At 46.7% G+C, this 13,931-nt stretch overlaps 1 protein-coding gene across 1 annotated transcript; it reads right to left on the bottom strand.

The window, feature by feature from the left end:
* Positions 1 to 7,768: 7,768 nt before the first annotated feature.
* On the bottom strand, positions 7,769 to 8,674 carry LOC141735620 (uncharacterized). Its single transcript, XM_074568674.1, has one exon. The coding sequence runs from the start codon at positions 8,672 to 8,674 to the stop codon at positions 7,769 to 7,771; it is 906 nt and encodes a 301-aa protein (XP_074424775.1).
* Between the last annotated feature and the right edge of the window lie 5,257 nt (positions 8,675 to 13,931).

Genomic DNA, 13,931 nt, shown 5'->3' with positions numbered 1-13,931 from the left:
AGCCAGAGAAGGGAAACGATTTAAACCCCACATCCAAAAAGCTAGATTATTTTTACTGGACTGTTCAAATTTCCTTTTCCTTTCACCACGTATTGCTTAGACAAGAAGCGTCTGGTAGTCATTTATATACATCCAAAGCATTGTGTAAGTAGTATATAAAATATTTCTTCACTTTTTTCAGGTGAAGGCAGCCAGTACCCTTTGAATTCAAAGTAAAAATATTTTCTAAATTGGCCATGGGCCCTTTCACCTTAGCTAGCTTTATGGTCTGTTTCCCCATTGGAGCACTGAGAGAGACTGCAGGAACAGCTTTGGAGGCTGCCAGGCAGGCGGGAGGAAAGGCTAAGACATACCAGTGTGGGCCTGAAATCTCAATAGGCAGACAGAGTCTTGCTGAATTATTTTGCCCCTTCTAGTCTACCACAGCAAAATCATTACCCAACACTGGAATAATGTGTACCCTATTGCCATTGAATTATAAAGGGGCAGAATCTGTCACTATTTCCGGAGTGACAGGGGGGTCTCAAGAACTGATTGTACTGGAGGCTGAAGTGAGCCTAACTGGGAACAAATGGGAGAAGCACCCCATTGTGACTGGCCCAGATGCTCCATGCATCCTTGGCATAGACTACCTCAAGAGAGGGTATTTCAAAGACCTGAAAGGGTACGGGTGGGCTTTTGGTATAGCAGCTGTAGAGACTGAGGACATTACACAGCTGTCTGCCTTACCTGGCCTTTCAGATGACCCTTCTGTGGTGGGACTGCTGAAGGTTAAAGAACAGCAGGTGCCAACTGCTACTGCCACAGTGCATTGACAACAGTATCGCACCAACTGAGACTCCCTGATTCCCATCCAGAACCTGATTTGTTGGCTAGAGACCCAAGGAGTGATCAGAAAGACTCCCTCACCCATTAACAGCCCTAGACGGCCAGTGCGAAAGTCTGATGGAGGCTGCAGATTAACAGTAGACTCCGGTGGCCTGAATGAAGTCACACCACCACTGAGTGCTGCTGTGCCAGACATGCTAGAACTGCAGCATGAACTGGAGTCCAAGGCAGCCCAGTGGTATGCTACCATTGACATTGCTCATGCCCTTTTCTCTATTCCTTTAGCAGCAGAGTGCAGGCCACAGTTTGCTGTCACCTGGAGAGGCATCCAGTACACCTGGAATCGACTGCCCCAGGGGTGGAAGCACAGCCCCACCATTTGCCATGGGCTGATCCAGACTGCCCTGGAGAAGGGTGGAGCTCCAGAACACCTGCAATACATTGATGCCACCATTGTGTGGGGTAATACAGCAGAAGGAGTTTTCAAGAAAGGTAAGAAGATACTTAAAATTCTTCTGAAAGCATGTTTTGCTGTAAAAAGAGGTAAGGTTGAGGGACCTGCATGAGACATCCAGTTCTTGGGAATGAAATGGCAAGATGGTCGTCACCAGATCCCAATGGATGTGATTAACAAAATAACAGCTATGTCCCCACCTACTGACAAAAAGGAAACACAAGCCTTCCTAGGCATTGTGGGTTTCTGGAGACTGCATATTCCAGGTGATAGTCAGATTGTGAGACCTCTTTATGAAGTGACTCAAAAGAAAAATGAGTTTACGTGGGGTCCTGAGCAACGACAGGCCTTTGAGCAGCTTAAACAAGAGATTGTGCATGCAGTAGCCCTTGGACCAATATGAACAGGATGGGACATTAAAAAAATGCTCTACACCTCATCCAGGGACAATGGTCCTATCTGGAGCCTCTGGCAGAAAGCACCAGGGGAGACTCGAGGTCGACCCCTAGGATTCTCAAGTCAAGGATACAAAGGCTCCAAGGCCAACTATACCCCAACTGAGAAAGAAATCTTGGCAGCATATGAAGGAGTCAGAGCTGCTTCAGAGGTAATTGGTACTGAAGCACAGCTCCTCCTGGTGCCCCGATTACCAGTGCTGGGCTGGATGTTCAAGGGTAAAGTTCCTTCTACTCATCATGCCACCGATGCTACAAGGAGTAAGTTGCCTTAATCACACAGCAAGCTCAAATAGGAAACCGCAATCATCCAGGAATCATAGAAGTGATCACAAACTGTCCCGAAGGCAAAGACTTTGGAATACCACCAGTGGAGGTGGTGAATTTTGTTGAGGAAGCCCCACCGTATAATGAACTCTCAGAAAATGAATCATAGAATCATAGAATTTTCTAGGTTGGAAGGGACATGTCATGCTGTCCGACCATCAACCTAACTCTGAGAAAAGCCATCCCTAAACCATACCTCTAAGCACTATGTCTACCCATCTTAAATACCTCCAGGGATGATGATTCCACCACTTCCCTGGGCAGCCTGGTCCAATTCTTGATAACCCTTTTGGTGTAGAAATTTTTCCTAATATCTAATCTAAGCCTCCACTGGCGCAACTTGAGGCCTCTTGTCCTATCGGTTGTTACTTGGGAGAAGAGACCGACCCCCACCTCCCTACAACCTCCTTTCAGGTAGGTGTAGAGAGAGATAAGGTCTCCCCTCAGCCTCCTTTTCTGCAGGCTAAGCCACCCCAGTTCCCTCAGCCGCTCCTCATAAGACTTGTGCTCTAGACCCCTCACCAGCTTCATTGCCCTTCTCTGGGCCCCCTCCAGCACTTCAATGTCTTTCTTGTAGTGAGAGGCCCAAACCTGAACACAGTACTCAAGGTGCAGCCTCACCAGTGCCGAGTACAGGGGGACGATCACCTCCCTAGTCCTACTCACCACACTGTTCCTTACACAGGCCAGGATGCTGTTGGCCTTCTTGGCCACCTGGGCACACTGCTGGCTCATATTCAGCCAGCAGTTGACCAGCACCCGCAGGTCCTTTTCTGCCAGACAGCTTTCGAGCCACTCTTCCCCAAGCTTTTAACACTGCATGGGGTTGTTGTGACCCAAGTGCAGGACCCGGCACTTGGCCTTGTTGAACCTCATACCATTGGCCTCGGCCCATCAATCCAGCCTTGTCCAGTTCCCTCTGCAAAGCCTTCCTACCCTCAAGCAGATCAACACTCCCACCTAACTTGGTGTCGTCTGCAAACTTACTGAGGGTGGACTTGATCCCCTTTTCCAGATGATTGATAAAGGTATTAAACAGAGCTGGCCCCAATACTGAGCCCTGGGAAACACCACTCGTGACCAGCTGCCAACTGGATTTAATTCCATTCACCACCACTCTCTGGGCCCAGCCTTCCAGCCAGTTTTTAACCCAGCAAAGAATACTCCCATCCAAGCCATGAGCAGCCAGTTTCTCCAGGAGAATGCTGTGGGAAACTGTATCAAAGGCCTTACTTAAGTCCAGGTAAACAACATCCACAGCCTTTCCCTCATCCACCAAGCGTGTCACCTTGTCATAGAAGGAGATCAGGTTTGTCAAGCAGGACCTGCCTTTCATGAACCCATGCTGACTGGGCCTGATCACCTTTAGTTCCTTCTAAACTCGTAAATCTCTTTATCTCTCCTCCTCCTCTCCTTGGAGCAAGAGGTGGGGGGAGACCATCTGTCACCAGCCATTGGCCAATTTGGCCAAAACCACGACAGATTTATTGACACCCAAGATGGGGCACAAACAGAGCTTGACCAGAGCTCTGATAGATTGCCTGAATAGTTTGAATTCCAGCTTGCTCAGGGAGAACAGACAGTTCACATCATGTCATTCTTATGTGAAATGTTATATTGTGCCTTTAGAGAGCTTTGTATGAAGTTAATTGATGCAGTGGGGATTAACTGGCCGAATATATTGCATGGTTTATTTCTTCTTTGTGTTTGGATGCGGTGGGTTAAGTGTGCTATTTTGGTGTGGATTTGCCTTCATATGTATAATATAATTACTTGGATAATGGTTCTACCTGCATATCTCGGGCATCAAGTGATGGATTCTTTTACTAATTACACCTCTGGTTTTACCTGGGGAAAGTTTACTTTGCCCTTTAATGATTATGCCAAAGTGACACCATCAGAATTAGGGGATGGAAAACCTTCAGGCTGTTTAGAGAGTGAATGTTACTTTAATTCGTACGTGATTTTGTTGTTGGGTTTCCTGAATGTGTTGCAGGGGTGGTTTATTGTTAAATATCAGTGCAGGAGTGAGTATTATGTGACCTGTGATATTGCTACTCAGACCCCACGGCCAGAATCAAAGATAGCAGAAATACAAACAACTCTCCCACCAAAAGCCACAGCAGAAACACAAACACCTCAAACTACTGCCTAAGCCACAGCATAGACACAAACAACCCCCTGTCATGTCCCATTCTCAGGAAAGAGGGGGGGTAAGGACTCAGATTCGTAAATTCCCAATGGCGCGGACTAAGGTGAGATAAATCTCAAGGTCCATATAGAAACATTTATTAGCTTCCCAAAATGGTTAGTGTAGGTCTTAACAAGTCCACAGTAATTGGTTAGGTATATAACAAATTATGGCAAATGGTGAGGTATGCATTGTGTTACTTAACAACAGGTATAGGACATCTTATGGCAAGCGGTACTTAAGGTCGTTACTTAAGAACTCTAACCAGTACTTAAGAATTCTAAGAGAAAAGAGAAACTGAGGGACAGAGAAAGGAAAAGACAGAGATAAAGAGATCACCGGTCCTGGTTCCAGCATCTTTTTCAGGGAATCTTCCCAGCCATAATCTTCTTTCTTCGAAAAATCTTCCCAGGCACTATTTTCTTCTTCTGTTTCTTCTTTGTTCCCTCCTCAGGGGCACTTATTTTCCCCTTTTATGTTTGCTGAATTAGCATGGTCCACCCCCCTTGCCAAGGACAGCCTCGTCTCAGGTTTCTCCCTTCTCCCAGGTGATGTGTAGCATGATTTGGGTGGTGCCATAGTCATACATGTTTAGCATGATCTCTATAATCTTCATTAGCATATGCAGGGGTGTGCGCTTTCATATGCATTTTGCGGATAATGAAGCAAAGGTCACTCATCGGACACAATGGCCTCGAGAACTGAGAACTAGCAAGCTCACCACATGAGTGGCAGAACTATCCTGTCTTCACAAGACAGTTCTCCCACCGCTTTTCAGGCACCAGAAGTGTTAGCCTTATCAGTTCTTTGAAAGCCAGGCCTGCGTTATTTATTTCCTTGCGCGTGTTTGAGGCATTCCATTGAAGGCTTGGAGGGCCTTCTGCCCCTCGTCAGGGAATTTACAGTCCATCCCTTACACCACCCTGTGGCTCAAACACTCCAAGATTTTCTTCGACCATTGTGATCTGAACATAGTGTATAGATGCAGAGGAAAGAGAAGACAGAGAGATCATACATATAACTGCTGTAAGGCCTAGCACTGAATCATACAATATCATAAGGACGATATTTACAAGCCATTTTCTCCACCCTGTCACTCCTAAGGATTCCAAGATGGAACATGACCACAAGAGTGGATGGTAGGTGTAAAGAGAACAAACAGGTAGTCATGCCTCATATCATAGCAATCCCTACCATTAAGAATATAAATCTGATCAACAAAGCAATTCCAATTTGTGCCAGCCACTTTCCCCACTCCATGAGTCCTAAAGTTTGCAAAATGATCCAGGACTCAGTCCATCGAACCAATCCTTCAGTTGGAGCAATTGGAACAATTCTCTGGTCTTATCCGCAACTTCCTTCATCCTTGCACAGTCATCTTCTATGGAGGTAGTGGCATTGTGGATGGTAATACAGCATTCTCCTTCAGTCAGATTTAGCATGCCACACGCTCCTTGTTCTTTAAGCAACAGCATGTGCAATGCTAATCGGTTTTGGAGTGTCATCTTGGAGACTTCTTGTACCTGTGCATTTAATTCTCCAAAAGCATATCTAAACATATTTAACAGGGAATACAATTTACTAGAACTATTGGTTAAGGACTGATAACAAATTTGGTTCCATAAATATTCTCAAACAGAATTGCTCGGAAGTTGATACAAAGCCCATGAGTGTTAAAATACACCCCCTGTTACTTTTCCATGGTTGGCCCTCCTTCTGGTCAAGAAAAAGGGGACTTAATTTATTTTCAATATTTTTGTAAGATTTAGGTTAATCGTTGTAAATTTGGACTCTTCTGGTGCGGAACTGGGGAGGGTGATGCACATCCCCTAGTCCGTATGGTTCCAAATGTGCATTTGTATCAACTCCTATGCCAAACTGGGATTCAGATTAACGATTGACTGAGGCAAGATTATACATACACTAAGTAAGAATACAAATTTCTCCCACACCATCTTTCCCTAGTAAAGTACAAGAATAAGCATAATAAAAATCAGACAAGCAATGCAAGGAATAACCCACTTAACATCAAAAACCACGATGGTTGTTTATAACCTGTAAAACAGGTTATATAAAATATAAATATAAAAATATAAAGCAGAAAATAATTTAAAAGGTGGGGCGATCCACCTAGTGTGGATCCGATGGTCCTTCCCGTGAGCATCAGTGGCTGCCCACACATATATGTTGATGGGAGTCTTCAGGGTTTATATCCTTTTAAAAATAAAAAACAATTGTAATACAGTGATGGAAGGGTTAAGAAGGTAAGAGTTCAGTCATTCTGTGGAGTATCTCTAAGAGGCCCACAAAAAAGGAGCAAACAGATTCATACAACAGGAGACAAAGTTGTGGGTTGTTTTTTTTTTCTGATTCCCCCCCCACACACCTTTTCTTTTCTGGACTGCTGTTAGATTACTGCCATCTCACTAGATTTCCTGAGGGGTAATTTCTTTCGGTTTTTCCATGCTTGAATAAGCTTCTCAATTCCTTCAGCCAACAACAGATTCCTAAACCATACATTCTTCAGGTGGGGTTCAAATGGAGGAGCAAGTTTTATGAGCACTTTGGGGGTTCCCTCTTCTATCTGCTGTGTTTGTCAATAGTGATCTAATTCTGCATACCACTTCCTCACTGTTTCTTGCTGTGCAACCCTCACAGGGGAGGGGGGTCCAGCCAGCACAGATTTCAAGACCTTAAAGAGTCCTTGTACAATGATCAGTTGTTGCCATATGATTCTTTCTGCTATGTTAGGCACTGCAGCTGTCAAGGAGCCTGTGTTGGTGTTCAGATGCTGGTAATCAATTGTCAATTGCCACTTCCTATTGAGCTTACAGATTGGCCACACTAGGGAATTATAGGGTGAGTGTGTGGGGATAATTACCCCTTGCTCCCATAGTTCAGCTATCACCGGGGTGATCCCTTCCCTTGCTCCCAGGGGCAGGGCGTAGGGTTCTACATTAACAGTTTTGGAGAGGGGAAATGCAGGCGCTTGCTGTAAAAGTCTCGTAGAGACAGTAGGGAGCCCAAATTTCCATTCCCTCCCTTTCGAATCCACCCAGGCTCGTCCCTTTAAAAGATCGAGTTCCAAGATATTCATGGGTAAAGTTCCCAAAATCATGAGAGCCTCTATTGCAGTTTCGTTTCCAGGTAACCAGCACTTAACCTGGGCCGTTGGCTGTGGCTTAGAGTTTCCAAAAACATCTGTAACCCAAATCTGTTTTTTATTGGCAACTATGCCATTGCGCTCAGCAACATCCGCTCGGAGTGCTGAGACCTGAGCACCAGTGTCCACTAAAAATGTAACTAGGGTTTTAAAAAAGCCCAGGGGAAAGTTAATTAACAAGTCTCCCTTACTATTGTCCGTGAGCCTTCTTAGGTGAATGCACTGGCCGTCCCCCAGCTCACTTATTGGGGAATGGCGCATCCAGTTTCCCTACTTGAGATCAATCAAGTCCTCCTCAGGGGCGGAATCTCGCTACATTTTGTTTATGCCTCCCCTTTTCCCCAGGAAGGTCAATCTGTCCTGGGAGATAATTTCCTTTGATCTTTCCAGGCTCCAAAGAGCTTCTCTAGGGCTGCAGCGGGTAGGCCATCCATCACGTCCTGGGGAATTCCCTCCTTAACTCCTTCAGTCCACAATAGATTTCTCTTTGCCCCTAGATTTCGTGGCAGGGTGCGATCCTCCCATTGTTCTACGCTGCGCACAGTGGGTTTAGATTTACCCATTTCCCCTATAAGGCCCATCCTTCGGTTATATCTAATCAATTCTTGTGCCACCTCCACCCAGGTCATAGCTCCCCCCTGCTGATTCTGTCTCCCTCCCCTCGGGGCTAATGCGTCCTGCAAACGGTTCTGGAGTTGGATAGCACATAGTTTTAAAGAGTCAGGCAAGCCTCGGATCAGGGGAATCATTCTGTCAGGATTTGCATTTAGTAACATTGGAGAGGGTTGCCGAGATACTAAACGTCTGCCATGCATCAACTGGAGACAGGCAGTCTTTTGCAGACTTTCGGTTAAGTGGTTTATAGTTGGGGTCTCAATACAAGCTGGGTCTCCTCGTTCCATGGGATCTAACCCCCCTGCCCAATACACAACTCGTTGGGTTAAGGACCATGGTTCTCTCGGGTCGTCAGTGGTCAAAAATACCCCGGGCCCCCAGTACCCCTGTGCCTCATCTTCTGACAATAAAATCCGGTCTCCGCCAGTCAATGACACCCTCCACACATACTCTGTCTCAGTCACTTTTGCTAGGCGGGTATATTTTTCTTGAATGTTAGATAACTCAGTCACTGAATATGGTATCATTCGGGTGGTAACTTGCGAGACCCCCCCTGCCTGACCGTTATCAGTAGTCTCTGTCTTAATCAGAGGTCTCAACAATGCCGCCTCATTTTCAGGATAAAAAATTTTTCTGCTCATCAATAACTCCTTTGTTGATACAAAGGTCTATTGGCCAATTTTGCCAGACTTGTAAATCCTGGTTCATTATCCAGCAAAGGGTTAAGATCTGTCTGGTCATGGGTTTTTCTTTTACTATCCTCTAGTTCGGACCATAAGATTTTTTCTCGGTCCAGGGCAACTAACAGAGACGCGTGGAGTCACTGAGTGGTGTTACGCTCAGCGGCTAATTGGCTTTGCAAAATTTCAATTTGCTCTTGCAAGGATTTTGTTTTCTCTCCTTCTGTTTTCCTGGTCAAGTGTCTAACCTCCTGGACTGCAGTCAGTACTGCCCCTAATACTGCACACGCTATAGCTTTTCCTTTACCTAACCGCAACTTTCGCTCCTTCGCAAGGGTAGTGATACGACTTGCCACTGCTTCTGGATTATGCCAATTATCGTGGGCCCAGCAATTCTCTGGTCCATGTAGGAAGTCATCTGCTAATTGTAGATGTTGTCCTCAACATTAGAGGTGCCCTACCTCCAGCTAGGAGGAGGAGAGGGATGACCGAGTTTATTGGACTGTGTGGATTCCATGGCCTGGCACATTAGAGCCACAAAAGTATAAAGCCCTATAAATACTTAAAGGGCAGGTGTCAGGAGGATGGGGACAGGCTCTTTTCAGTGGTGCCCGGGGACAGGACAAGGGGTAATGGGCACAAACTTGAGCATAGGAAGTTCCACCTAAACATGAGGAGGAACTTCTTTACTTTGAGGGTGGCAGAGCACTGGAACAGGCTGCCCAGAGAGGTGGTGGAGTCTCCAACTCTGGAGACATTCAAAACCCATCTGGACGCATTCTTGTGCAACCTGCTCTAGGTGACCCTGCTCTGGCAGGGGGTTGGTCCCTTCCAACCCCTATCATTCTGTGATTCTGTCTCTGGTGGATTTGGGTCTCTGGAGTCACTGAACAGACGTTAAACCACATTTCACTAGATATCTTACAGGAAAGATGGGGACAAACTTTTTAGGAGGGTCTGTTGCAATAGGACAAGGGGTAATGGCTTTAAACTAAAAGAGGGAAGATTTAGACTAGATATAAGGACGACATTTTTTACACTGAGGGTGGTGAGACACTGGGCCAGGTTGCCCAGAGAGGTGGGAGATGCCCCATCCCTGGAAACACTCCAGGTCAGGTTGGACGGGGCTCTGAGCAACCTGATGTATTTGAAGATGTCCCTGCTCATTGCAGGGTGGTTGGACTAGATGACCTTTAAAGGTCCCTTCCAACCCAAAATCTATGATTCTATGATTCAAGAACTGATGGTATTAGAGGCCAAAGTGAGCATAACTGGGAATAAATGGGAGAAGCACCCCATTGTGACTGGCCCAGATGCTCTGTGCATCCTTGGCATAGACTACCTTAAGAGAGGGTATTTCAAAGATCCAAAAGGGTATGGGTGGGCTTTTGGTATAGCAGCTGTAGAGACTGAGGACATTACACAGCTGTCTACCTTACCCAGTCTTTCAGATGACCCTTCTGTGGTCAGAAGACCTGTTAAAGAACAGAGGGTGCCAACTGCTACTGCCACAGTGCATCGACGACAGTATCGCAACAACCGAGACTCCCTGATTCCTATCCAGAACATGATTCGTCAGCTAGAGACCCAAGGAGTGATCAGCAAGACTCCCTCACCCTTTAACAGCCCTATATGGCCAGTCCCTGCTTAGTGCAGGGGGGTTGGACTAGATGACCTTTAAAGGTCTCTTCCAACCCAACACATTCTGTGATTCTGTGATTCCTGGACAATTTGGGTTTCCTATTCGAGCTCGCTGAGTGATTAAGGCAACCCACTTAATCCAGGTAGCATTGGTGGCATGATGAGTAGAAGGAACTTTACCCTTGAACATCCAGCCCAGCACTGGTAATCGGGGCGCCAGGAGGAATCAGTACCAATTACCTCTGAAGCAGCTCTGACTCCTTCATATGCTGCCAAGATTTCTTTCTCAGTTGGGGTATAGTTGGCCTTGGAGCCTTTGTCCCCTCGACTACAGAATTCTAGAGGTCGACCTCAAGTCTCCCCTGGTGCTTTCTGCCAGAGGGTCCAGGTAGGAACATTGTCCCTGGCTGAGGTGTAGAGCATGTTTTTAATGTCCCATCCTGTTCATATTGGTCCAAGGGCTACTGCATGCACAATCTCTTGTTTAAGCTGCTCAAAGGCCTGTCGTTGCTCAGGACCCCACGTAAACTCATTTTTCTTTTGAGTCACTTCATAAAGAGGTCTCACAATCTGACTATCACCTGGAATATGCAGTCTCCAGAAACCCACAATGCCTAGGAAGGCTTGTGTTTCCTTTTTGTCAGTAGGTGGGGACATAGCTGTTATTTTGTTAATCACATCCATTGGGATCTGGTGACGACCATCTTGCCATTTCATTCCCAAGAACTGGATGTCTCATGCAGGTCCCTCAACCTTACCTCTTTTTACAGCAAAACATGCTTTCAGAAGAATTTTAAGTATCTTCTTACCTTTTTTGAAAACTCCTTCTGCTGTATTACCCCACACAATGGTGGCATCAATGTATTGCAGGTGTTCTGGAGCTCCACCCTTCTCCAGGGCAGTCTGGATCAGCCCATGGCAAATGGTGGGGCTGTGCTTCCACCCCTGGGGCAGTCGATTCCAGGTGTACTGGATGCCTCTCCAGGTGACAGCAAACTGTGGCCTGCACTCTGCTGCTAAAGGAATAGAGAAAAAGGCATGAGCAATGTCAATGGTAGCATACCACTGGGCTGCCTTGGACTCCAGTTCATGCTGCAGTTCTAGCATGTCTGGCACAGCAGCACTCAGTGGTGGTGTGACTTCATTCAGGCCACGATAGTCTACTGTTAATCTGCAGCCTCCATCAGACTTTCGCACTGGCCGTCTAGGGCTGTTAATGGGTGAGGGAGTCTTGCTGATGAGTCCTTGGGTCTCTAGCCAACAAATCAGGTTCTGGATGGGAATCAGGGAGTCTCAGTTGGTGCGATACTGTCGTCAATGCACTGTGGCAGTAGCAGTTGGCACCTGCTGTTCTTTAGCCTTCAGCAGTCCCACCACAGAAGGGTCATCTGAAAGGCCAGGTAAGGCAGACAGCTGTGTAATGTCCTCAGTCTCTACAGCTGCCATACCAAAAGCCCACCCATACCCTTTCAGGTCTTTGAAATACCCTCTCTTGAGGTAGTCTATGCCAAGGATGCATGGAGCATCTGGGCCAGTCACAATGGGGTGCTTCTCCCATTTGTTCCCAGTTAGGCTCACTTCAGCCTCCAGTACAATCAGTTCTTGAGACCCCCCTGTCACTCCGGAAATAGTGACAGATTCTGCCCCTTTATAATTCAATGGCAATAGGGTGCACCAGTGTCCACTAGGGCTTTATACTTTTGTGGTTCTAATGTACTAGGGCATCAAATCCACACAGTCCAATAAACTCTGTTGTCCCTCTCCTCCACCTGGTTGGAGGCAGGGCCCCTCTAATGCTGAGTATACTACCCACGATTAGCAGATGAGTTCCTGTCTAGACCGGAGGATCACTCACCATAGGTCAGAGCAGCCATCCTTCTGGAAGAATTCTTTTTCTATCTTCTGTACCTTGCAATTCAATTACTCGTGCCTGTAGAGCTGAGGTAGGTTTCCTGTCCCACTTACTCATGTCATCTCCATAGTTGTGGAGGCAAAACCGCAGGAAATCTCAGAGCAGGTCCTGTTTGTCTTGAGTCAATCTTGTAGGAGGGTACCTTTTCTTAATGACAGCAACGTGGGTCCATTCAGGGGAAGAGCAGCGGGAACCTTTCTCCATCCTGGACAGTTTTTCAAACAGTTTATCAAACAATTTATCATTTTGCTTAGCCATTTCCTCATTTTGCTTAGCCATTGTCTTGGTCATTTTCTCTATTTTCTCATTAATTTTCTCAGTTTTCTCACCCAGTTTTTCCATGGCTGCCACAGTGAGGGGACAAGAGAGACTGTCTTCATACCGTCATACCTTTTTAGCCACTTCATGTACAGTTGGTGTATCAGCATTGGATCCTCCGCAGACCATTGTTGACAAAGTGTGGTAATACATTGATGGTGCACTCTGCACAAACTTCCTTAGCAAAGATCGTTTGCATGGCATTTCATCAGGGTCTACATTCACTCGCCAGTCACCACCTCTTGCACAGCCAGTTCCCTCAAGTACTTAATACCTTTTTCCATGCTGGTCTATTTGCTTGGACAGCATTCATAGAATCATAGAATTGTTGAGGTTGGAAGGGACATTTAAGATCGAGTCCAACCTTTAGCCTACCCTGACAAGAGCCACTTCTAAACCATGTCCCTAAGTGCCCCATCTACCCTTTTTTTAAACACCTCCAGGGATGGTGAATCCACCACCTCCCTGGGCAGCCTATTCCAATGTTTAATAACCCTTTCAGTGAAAAAATGTTTCCTAATATCCAATCTAAACCTCCCCTGACATAACTTGAACCCGTTTCCTCTCGTCCTATCACTTGTCACCAGGGAGAAGAGGTCAGCCCCCATCTCTCTACAACCTCCTTTCAGGTAGTTGTAGAGGGTGATAAGGTCTCCCCTCAGCCTCCTCTTCTCCAGGCTAAACAACCCCAGCTCCCTCAGTCGTTCTTCATAAGGTTTGTCCTCCAGACCCCTCACCAGCTTTGTAGCCCTTCTCTGGACACGCTCCAACACCTCAATGTCCCTCTTGTAGCGAGGGGCCCAAAACTGAACGCAGTACTCAAGGTGGGGCCTCACCAGTGCCGAGTACAGGGGGATGATCACTTCCCTAGTCCCGCTCACCACACTATTCCCGATACAGGCTAGGATGCTGTTGGCCTTCTTGGCCACCTGGGCACACTGCTGGCTCATATTCAGCCGGCTGTCAACCAACACTCCCAAGTCCTTTTCTGTCGAGCTGCTTTTGAGCCACTCTGCCCCAATCCTGTAGCGCTGCATGGGGTTGTTGTGACCCAAGTGCAGGACCCGGCATTTGGCCTTGTTGAACCTCATACCATTGGTCTCAGCCCATCGGTCCAGCCTGTCCAGATCCCTCTGCAGAGCCAAGCTACCCTCAAGCAGATCAACACGCCCGCCCAGTTTAGTGTCATCTGCGAACTTACTGAGGGTGCATTCGATCCCTTCATCCAGATCATTGATAAAGATATTAAAGAGAACCGGCCCCAGTACCGAGCCCTGGGGGACACCACTTGTGACCGGACACCATCTGGATTTAACTCCATTTACCACCACTCTCTGGGCACAGCCA

This window comes from Larus michahellis, chromosome W, assembly GCF_964199755.1.
Source record: "Larus michahellis chromosome W, bLarMic1.1, whole genome shotgun sequence".
Classification (NCBI taxonomy): Eukaryota; Metazoa; Chordata; class Aves; order Charadriiformes; family Laridae; genus Larus; species Larus michahellis.
The sequence above is the reverse complement of the archived record's forward strand: the minus strand, read 5'-3'. Positions and strand labels throughout refer to the sequence as shown.